General features: G+C 40.1%; 1 protein-coding gene across 1 annotated transcript; it reads left to right on the forward strand.

Annotated features, from left to right (window-relative positions):
- The first annotated feature begins 6,633 nt into the window (after positions 1 to 6,633).
- Positions 6,634 to 9,772, forward strand: LOC149141217 (uncharacterized). Its single transcript, XM_089451180.1, has 2 exons — positions 6,634 to 7,819; positions 8,217 to 9,772. The coding sequence occupies exons 1-2, from the start codon at positions 6,634 to 6,636 to the stop codon at positions 9,770 to 9,772; spliced, it is 2,742 nt and encodes a 913-aa protein (XP_089307306.1).
- The last annotated feature ends 542 nt before the right edge of the window (positions 9,773 to 10,314 follow it).

The following is a 10,314-nucleotide window of genomic DNA, read 5'->3' on the forward strand; positions in this document are numbered from 1 at the left end:
AGCAATGAAAATGATTGTTTGAATATAACAAAATCTAGATGATCTCCCTTTCTCTCTTACATACATACACATATAATTGTCTGCCCTTCTTGAGTTTGGCTATGAAATACGTCCTATTTGAGTCCAATAAATAAAATTACTTGTATTGGATATAACGTTAATAAAAAAATGTCATTAAATGGCCAAATATTAGCTTTGACTAATGAATACAACAAATATGGACTCTTTGCTGTGGCATTTTCCACATTGTTCCCTATAAAGTTTTCATGTCCTGGCAAGCACACATTAAAGCAATAGAAATGTAGGATTATGCATTACACCTATTATGGTACCATAAAAATATATTTGGTAAGCATCCAAATATTCCATTATTATTGTGTAACAAGCATTAATGATACATGTCACCCTTCACATTAATATAAATGACTTCTTGCCTTTACAAGGACAATGATTTATAATACTTCAATGAGAACTTACCCATATTTGATACATTTTATGAGCACCTTCAAGAAGCATCCCCTCAACATAAAACAATCTATTTCGATGCTACTTTATTATAATCATCGAAGACCTAAGTATATTGCCACCTTTGAAGGACATTCCACCCTATGCGGGAGCACCTCATGGAAGCACACTTTGGTGAAGCTTTAATACAATATTCATGATAGAAATATCTTCTATTGACAAATGAATGATCCAATCCAAGCCACTTTTAGGAACATCCTTCACAACCTCATAAATGAAAATCCTATAATAGATGAGTAAAACCTTCTTATGACAAGGATGAACTCATTCCTATCTCAAGAGGTGAAACACACATCCAAAGCTTCAACACACTTATTCTTAACCAACACATTAGTAATTATTCATGATAAAAAAAATGTTTAATTTTTTAAACATTCCAATAGTAATCAATGATACTGAGATCATCACAAACCATGTTCCATCAAATTGAAGATTGACAATTTTATGGTGAACTCTTATTATGCCCTAGTAAAAAAGTAACAACAACATCCAACTTATGACTCACAACTAGCATTGTCAATGGATCACTTGGTCCAATTATCACCATATTATACAAAGAATACTATAAACCTACACAAATTCCAATATCTATGGTGTTAATATCAATAAATACATTGGCCTTCCATTAAATCACAACAAACCAACTTATATGCCAATTACACCTAAGAATGTACATAAGTTCAATTTAAAATGGCACAAATGTTTATAATATATAAATAGCATGGCATGACACTATCTAAATTTACAACAAAGTCACTCATGAAAGGGTGGCTACTTATTAACGACGATAACTTCTTTCAAATTCCTTGAAAATGTTGTAACTCAAAAGCTGAATTTGTTGGTTGTTTTCTTTGTAACTGGGGCTGCCTCGGCAAAGACCCCTCCTATCTTTTCCAAATAAATAAAACTCATAACCGTTACAGTTAGAAAGAAAAATAAAAATAAAAAATAAAATAAAAATAAATAAATTACAACAAACATAGTGACATTGAATTATAAGGTTTGAGCTTAGTGTAATATTGAGAATTTAAGAGTTTCATCTTTAATAGATCTTCACATCTCTTTAAATTTTAATTAATGTTAAAGAAATCGCTTAAGATTGAATAAAATCTCAAATCAACATAATCACTTAATATACTACTTCATATATGCTTTTGTAACTCTTTTGCATTTTGAGCAACCCATTGTTCAATGCAGTTATTTTCATTGAAGATGGGAAAAAATATTTTAGATCCATCTCCTAAATGAAGGAAAATTCTTGTAAATTATATTACATTGGAAAAACAAAATTGTATGCATATGGATAGTATTATAAGAATGCATAGCATTGTCATATAATAACACTATAATAATTTTATATTTACTATAAACACTCCAAAACATTATATTCCATTCTTAAAAAAATACTTATTTTTATCTTCAAAACTTAAAATCCATTATTAAAAAATACTTTAAATTAATTATTATTATTATGATGTTATTGTAAAATTCACCAGCCATTCGTACTTATTCATGTTTTTGGTTGTATAAGCTTCCCACCATTCATATTCCATATTTTTTTTCCTTATAAACTTCCCACCATTCATAATTTTTTTTCAAACCGCTTAATTCATTAATTCATTGCATGGTAACAATAAATTAATACATTCCCTATCAACATATACATGTATTCTTCTCATGCAATGATGTAGGTAGAAATGATGATTCTTCTTACGATGATATCCCACTTCCCTAACCTTGGATAATATGCAACATGATCACATATGGTCAAAGATATTATTTAAATGATTTTTTAAGGATTTAAAACTTTATTTTTTTTTCCAAGAAAAAAAAAGATGTATTTCATTTATATAACAAAATAAAATGCAACATGATCACATATGGTCAAAGATATTATTTAAATGATTTTTTAAGGATTTAAAACTTTATTTTTTTTCCAACGAAAAAAGAAGATGCATTTCATTTATATAACAAAATAATTTTCATAGTCCTTATGTTTATATGTGTATATATGATATGATCATATCCAAAAAGCTTCCAAACTCAAGATAGTGATTTATCTTGTTGTACCATCCACAAACTCATGATAGAGATTGAGCTTTTACATTCGAGAATAGAGTAACCATTATCCATATAATTCTTGATTATTGCTTATCCTTCCTAGCAATGAGTTTTTAGAAAATGTTTAGAGGAGGATGATGAGCCTCGGTATTGCAACAATAATGCTACAACTCCCAAGGCTACCGACTTTAATTATCAACCAGGGATTCGTACAAACTTAAGAGGTATCGGCACTATATGTGCAGCATACAATGTGTCCTTCCTTTGCTGTCATGATGTAATGGAGTGCATGTACTGAAGTCAAATCCTAAACTAATCACAGAAAATGAAATGTTCGAAATGGAACCTTAACCTATTGCAAGAAAGAAAGTACAACGAAAGAAACATATTCTAATTGCATAAAGATCGTGAACTAAATGTAAAAGAAACCTAGCTTAACCCTATTTATCACATGTGACGATTTAAACTAACTGAGCATGAAATCTGATCTAGAGAGTACTAAATGTTGTGTGCATGTGTAAGTATCAAAAAACTCATTTTTTAAATCTTTTTGCTTTATAAACGCAAATGCTAATCTTTCCTTGATCTTTGGCAGGGGAGACAAGTGTGGAGAAAGAGGGTTAAAATGGTATTGATGTCATGGATGTCAAGTAGAGGCCTAATCCCATCTTCAATGATGATTTTTCTCTATTCGGGCTCAAAACAGGCTTTCCTACAGGATTCTACAGTGATTTCCTATAGGATGCTACAGTGATTTCCTACAAGATCCCTTGATTTACTACAGGATGCTACAAATTTACTATACAAAATTATAATTCATCAAATGACCAAGAAAATCAAATCCAAATTGGATGGGACAAATTTTGTTATTAACTAGGATGTCTTAAGTTCCCATTCCAAGTGGAATCACTCAAAAAGACCTCTATTAACCTATGTTAAAAAATAGAAAAACATTACTAGTCAAAAATCTAGAAATTCGAGAACTAGTGAGCTAGTAAATCTAAAAAATGCCTAACCTAATCAAGTGCAAATGCAATGGGGTAATTTTTGTTATGAACTAGAATGTTTTTTTGATCTAATGCAAGTGGAACCAACTTGATTGAATCTTGTTAGCATGCTCTAAAAAATAGCAGAAATTTACTGTTCTTTGCCACAAAGGAGTTCCAGAAATCTAGATTTGGGAATAAGAAGACTAATCCAAGCAGCTCAATGATTACTATGAACTTCCAAAGCTTTTCCAAGGATGAAATAATGCTTGTGATCCTACAAAAGAACTTACATCAACCATTTAACTCAATCCTACAACAAGAAATCATTAATACTAAATGCAAAAATAGAAAGAAATAAAAATAAGAGATGCATGTGAATAAGAGGTGAAAATAAGAAAAGAAAATGATACAAAAGGGCTCTAAGGCTCCTAGGATGGCCAAGGCCAAGGAAACTCAAACCTATGGAGGATAACAAGATTTAGAAGCTAAACATGACACTAATATTCATTATTTTCATTAATACAATTACATCCCTGCAAGAAAATACAATGGAACTGCAGAAATACGAGTTCTCTCCACAAGAACACTAATCAAAATCTTTCCTTAGAGGCAAATTCGACTTGGTACTTATACAAAATGATTAGGGATCATTCCCCATGAATGGAGGAAAATTTCCCCACCAAAATCCCTTGATTAGTGGATCTGGTCCCTAATACTAGGAATCTGCATTAAATGGCAGGGAACACATTCCTAGATTTTCTCAATCATTGGAGTTCCACAATTTGTGCCATAATTCCATAATATCTTGTTGACTTATTATTTATTATTGATCCTCCTATAGTAGGGAGCAAGTCCCTAAATTATCTCATCCTCCAAATCTTCATAACTTGCCCAATATTCTCGTAATATTCCACAAAAATAAATAATATTAGGCACAAATATGCAATTATTCATAAACCTTCCTAATGAATATATTAAAGTTAAAAATACATTATCTAATGCAGAAAGAGAGGTTTAATGTGCTGAAGGATGGTCATAGGCCTTAATTTATGTTTAATTTAGAGGCATGGGCCTTAATTTATGTCTAATTTAGAGGCCCATTAGAGGATAATTCCACAAAAAAAAATAACACCTTAAAATTTAATGTCCATATTTTTGTTAACTAAAAAGTGCCAAGTGACAGGAGAGCAGTGGGTTATCTTCTTTCTTTCGCTGCAGACTGAGAGCTATGCCCGTGAACGAGCAACCGGGCTAGGGCTTCCGAGCATTCGCGCGCCCCTTGGGCCGCCGCGCCTCGTCCCTGATCTGCAGCTGCTGCGCGCAGCCATGGAGCCCTCTGGGGGCTCGGATCTGCCTCCCCCCCGGAGGTTTCAGCCTTCAAAGAAATGATTGCACAATGCAATAAGCGCCCTTCTTCTGTGAGCCAGCAGAAATTTGTGAAGAAGATGGACACCATCCCCTCTGTCGCCCTCCCCGAGGAAGAAACCTGTAAAGCCGCTCTAAACCTGGCTGAGCGTGGCCTCATTGGCCAGTTCACGGGCCTCTGGCCCTCTCCCAAATCGGTGGAGGAGTGGACTCAAAGGAACTGGAAGCCGCTTATCAAAGAGGGAGTCAAAAGCTATTTCGTGGGCAAAGGTTTCTTCGTCTTTGTCTTCGAAAGTGCAGAGGACAGAAACTTGATTTTCAGGAACGGCCCTTACTTCATGGGGCCGCAAGGTCTATACCTCAATAAATGGTCGCCTGATTTTGATCCAACTCAGGACGTTCCTACAGCCGTCCCGGTCTGGGTACGCCTCCCCCACCTTCCTCTCCATTGCTGGAATCCCAAGTCCCTCCAGATCATCGGCAACGCCTTAGGCAATTATATCGACCAAGCCCCGAGGAAAGATCAATACTCCTGTGCCCGCATTTGCGTCGAAGTAGACCTAGAGGAGGGCTTACCGGAAGCCATCAATCTCACAGTAGCAGGATGGACCCATGTCCAAGAGCTCGATTACGAACAGATCCCATTCAAATGCAGACACTGCCATGGCTACGGGCATTTTGCAAAACACTGCAAGAAAAAGGCAGAAGATCTTCCAGAGAACCAAAACGGAGAGCAGTGGACTCTAATCCAAAAACCCAATAGGAAGGGTACCGGGAAAGGCCCCCTGAAAGAGGCTCCAAGCAGTTCCAATCACACCCAAGGCAATAACCCAAATGGCAAAGAAAACAGTCAGAAAACGGCAGCTACAACAAACCAGGAAACCCTGGAACAGCCTGGATCTCCCACCAATATACAAGAGGGAGGGGAAAAGACACTTCCTGAGGCCACCCAAGGAAGCCCTTCAAACCCCACATACGCAGATATCACAAGGAAAAAGCCTATTGATAGTTCAGGGTCATCGGAGGATGAGACCTTCGAGCAACCCATCAAAAAAGTAGGCAGGAAATCTCGCAGAGAAGAAAGGGAAGAGGAGGCCGAAAGGCTAAAAACTCAAGGTAGCCAGCCTACTATTGAGATGTCTATCGGAAGAAATACAAGGAACAGGCCTCCTAAGGGAGGCTCCCTCCACTTCCCAGGTAAATAATGCGCCTCGTCTCTTGGAACTGCAGAGGACTGGGTAATCCCGCGAAAGCTGAAGCGATTAAAGATCTTCTCAAGATGGAGCCCACAGACATCCTCTTGCTCCAAGAGACAAAGATAGAGGGGAAAGCCCTCTTGGATATCAGCCAAAAGAAATGGAAGAAAAATGTAGGAAAAGCAGTCAGCTCAAGAGGCTCTTCTGGAGGTCTCGCAACTCTCTGGTCAGAGGATCTCTTCTAGCTGAAAAATTCTCAAGAAACTCAACACTGGATCTACACGGAGTTAATGCACAATCCAAGTAAGTTATCCTTCTCCCTTTTCAACCTTTATGTCCCTGTTTTATACTCAGAAAAAAGAGATTGTTGGACCTCCCTCATAGCCTTCCTTGAGCATCACTCCCCCAAAAATATCATTTTGGCCGGGGATTTAAACATCGTTTTAAAATATAAGGAAAAAAGGGGAGGCACTCACAGCAGAGATCCCTTCCTTCCTATGGTCGAAGGACTCATTCAGGATTGGGACCTCATCGATTTCATTCCAGCGAAAGGGCTCTTCACCTGGACCAATAACAGGGTGGGAGTGGAACATATCTCTGCTCGACTGGATCGATTCTTGGTTCAGGGTGCTCTGATGACAACTAAAAAGATCATCAATACCAAAATCCTTCCCAAACTTACTTCAGATCATAAGCCCATCCAGCTCTCTCTAGAAGACGAAGAAGATTTGGGCCCCATCCCTTTTCGCTTCAGCCCTCTATGGACAGAAAGAGAAGGTTTTTTTGACACAGTGAAAGCAGCTTGGAGCAAATCCTTCTCAGGGTCCCCCAGCTACGTGTGGGAGCAAAAACTCAAAGCCACAAAGCACGCTCTGAAGGAGTGGATCAAAAAACCTGCTCCAAATCCAACTAGTCTCCGAAAAGAAATGGTGCAGACCCTTGAGGAGCTGCAAACAGATATGGAAAACAGAGATGTCACTCCAGCACTGCTGGATAAAGAAGTCAAAATCCAACGCTCGACCTTTCAATCCTTTCGGTTAGAGGAGGAGTACTGGAGAATCAAATCTAGAAGCCTTTGGTTGAAGGCGGGAGATAGGAATACCTCCTTCTTCCATCACCAATATCGGGCAAGACTCTGCAGAAATCACATCTCTGAAATAACAACAGCAGAAGGGCAAACCTGCAAACGGTTCAGTCAGATCAAAGAGGCAGCTGTAAATCACTATAGTCAGCTTTTCACTGCTGGAATCCAAGGTAATGAGGAGGACATGGCAGACTTCCTCTCCAATATCCCCCCTCTGGTCAGATCTGAAGACAACTTCGATCTCAACAGGCCCTTTACGGAGGAAGAAGTCATAAAAGTGATCTGGTCTATGGACCCAGATAAGGCCCCTGGGCCCGATGGATTTACCATCCATTTCTACAAAATGTGCTGGGACATTATTAAAGCAGATCTGCTAAAGATGATTAAAGGATTCAGGAATAAAGCCAAGGTAGGGGGAGGAACCAACTCCACATATCTGGCCCTCATCCCAAAAGAATCAAATCCTGAAACCTTTGCCAGATTCAGGCCAATCTCGTTGTGCAACGCCTCGTACAAAATCCTTGCAAAGCTCCTTGCAAACAGGATCAAGCCTCTCTTAAACAGACTTATCTCCAGCAATCAAGGCGGATTCATTGAAGGTAGGCACATCCTGGACAATGTCATACAAGTTCAAGAGATCATTCATTCAAGCCAGAAACGAAAAGAAAAGGGGATGCTGATCAAACTTGACATGGCCAACGCCTTTGACCGAGTCAACCGGGCCTTCCTTTACAAAGCTCTCCTTGCCTATGGTTTCTCCCCCCTCTTTGTTGCTCTCATCAAAGCCTGCACTGACTCCCCTTGGATTGCCCCCCTCGTCAATGGCCGCCCCACCTCCTTTTTCCAAGCCCAGAGAGGTCTTAGGCAGGGATGCCCTCTCTCTCCCTTCCTCTACATTTTGATGGCGGACACTCTCAGCAGAAAAAGAGGCAGGCTCTCTCCCAGGCCTTAAACCTTCCATTCACTCTCCTGCCCAGAATCATGCTCTCTTTGCAGACGACTCTCTCCTTCTCGGAGGAGCTTCTCCTAGAATTGCTAAAGCTTTTGATGAAGTCCTAAAAAGTTACTGCAGGGCCACGGGAGCCTCCATAAACGAAAGGAAAAGTGAAGTCTTTGGATGGAACATCGATCAACAGGAACTCGCAAATACCTCTGCTATCCTAGGCTTCAATAGCCAAGCCCAATGGGAGACGATAAAATACCTTGGACTCCCTATCATTAATGGTTGCAACAAGAGAGCCCTGTGGTCTGAAGTCATCAGCAAAATTAAGACAAAGATCACAAGCTGGGGAGGATATTGGCTCACTCCCGGAGGTAAGGTCATCTTGATCAAGTTTGTTCTCTCAGCATTACCAATTTACCAAGCTGCCTTCCTACTAGCACCAAAGCAGGTGACAGAACACATCTCCAAACTGATTCATGACTTCCTCTGGCAAGGAGGGAAAGGGAACATCCATAAAATGCATCTTGTGAAATGGGAACAGGTGAAACGGCCTTTCGCAGAAGGAGGTCTGCAAATCAGGGATCCAGCCATGGTCAACCTGGCGTTGGGTGGAAAAATACTATGGAATTTATATGAGAATCCAAAGCATCCAGTCAGCGAAACTCTGAAAGCAAAGTATGCCCATAAGGTACCGCTTCGAAACCTTCAGGCTTCCCAAACAATCAACGCCTCCCAGGTATGGAAACTCTGTAATAAAAGTCTGAATTTCTTCAAAGACAGAGTTTATAAAATCCCCGGCAATGGTAAACATACAAAACTGTGGCATGATCGCATTATGGACAGCGCCCCTCTGTCAGAAAATGAGGAAATCGACGAAATAAGACAATGGCTGGAGCGCGCTGGAATCAACAGTGTTTACGATCTCTCCAAATGGGACAGTCGTGGCGCATGGACCGGTTGGGACTTCCATGGTATACCAAGCCGCTTAAATCACCAGATGACTGCGCTCGATGAGTTGCTGGAGGAAGCAGCTCCAGTGAGCAGATGGTCGAAGGACAGATGGGGTTGGGGGCGCTCCGGGACTTATTCATCAGCGGCAGCCTACAACGCTCTCCAACCCATAAAGAACAGCAGCAGAAATCCGGAATTCTGGAAGAAGGTATGGGAGCCCCTCGCTCTACCAAAAGTCAACTTCTTTTTTTGGACCCTGGCTCATAATAAATTGCTAACCGGAGAAAATCTGATGAAAAGAGGCATTGCTGGGCCTCACAGATGCGTGTTGTGCAGTAACAGTGAAGAAACAGCCAAGCACCTCTTCATGGACTGCAAGTTTGTCAAAGAGGTGTGGCGTCTAATCCTTTATGAGTTCCAAATCACTGTTCCCTCGTATAACTCTGTAGCCGATCTCTTCGACGCCTGGAATCATTGCTACCCCCACAAAATCCCCAGCAAATCTTTTTGGAGGAAAATCTGGATCGCCATCCCCAAATTCACTTGCTGGCAGACCTGGCTGGCCCGGAATGACCTGATCTTCAACGGAAAAGAACAAACTCCTCTAGCTGTAGCTGCAAAAGCGAAATCCCTCCTCTTGGAAGCTGCCCAACAGTAGTACTTTTCTGCAGATCCATTGCTGCTTCCCGAAGAAGAAAGGTGGCTGAATTATCTCTCCCCCCACCCCCGGAGGTTGCTTTCTGCCCCTCAAGCAATGAATCCAATCTGGAGAATAAGAGAAACGGAAGAGAATTTTCAGGTATGGTGGAAAAAACAAAAAATATCCACGATCTTTTTTGATGGCGCCTCCAAAGGCAATCCCGGGGCTGCTGGGGCAGGTGGGGTCATCTATGACCCGGCTGGAGTCAAAAGGGACAATTTCTCCTGGGGCATTGGGCAGAAATCTAACAATCAAGCCGAGATACTAAGCCTTCTTAAAGCCTGCCAAATTGCTAGAGACAGAGGGGACAAAGAAATCCAAGTTTTCGGAGATTCCGAGCTCATAATTAAAAAGTTAAATTCGGAGAACTTGTTCATCAATGTAAGCCTCAACAAAACTCTGAGCAGACTGAAGGAAGTCCTACTCGATTTTGAATCCTACAAATGCTTCCACATACTCAGAAATCTGAACAGCGAAGCTGATCTGTTGGCAAATAAGGG

Source organism: Pinus tabuliformis, chromosome X, assembly GCF_031772625.1.
Source record: "Pinus tabuliformis cultivar Carrire ecotype Pingquan chromosome X, CPIR1, whole genome shotgun sequence".
Taxonomy (NCBI): Eukaryota; Viridiplantae; Streptophyta; class Pinopsida; order Pinales; family Pinaceae; genus Pinus; species Pinus tabuliformis.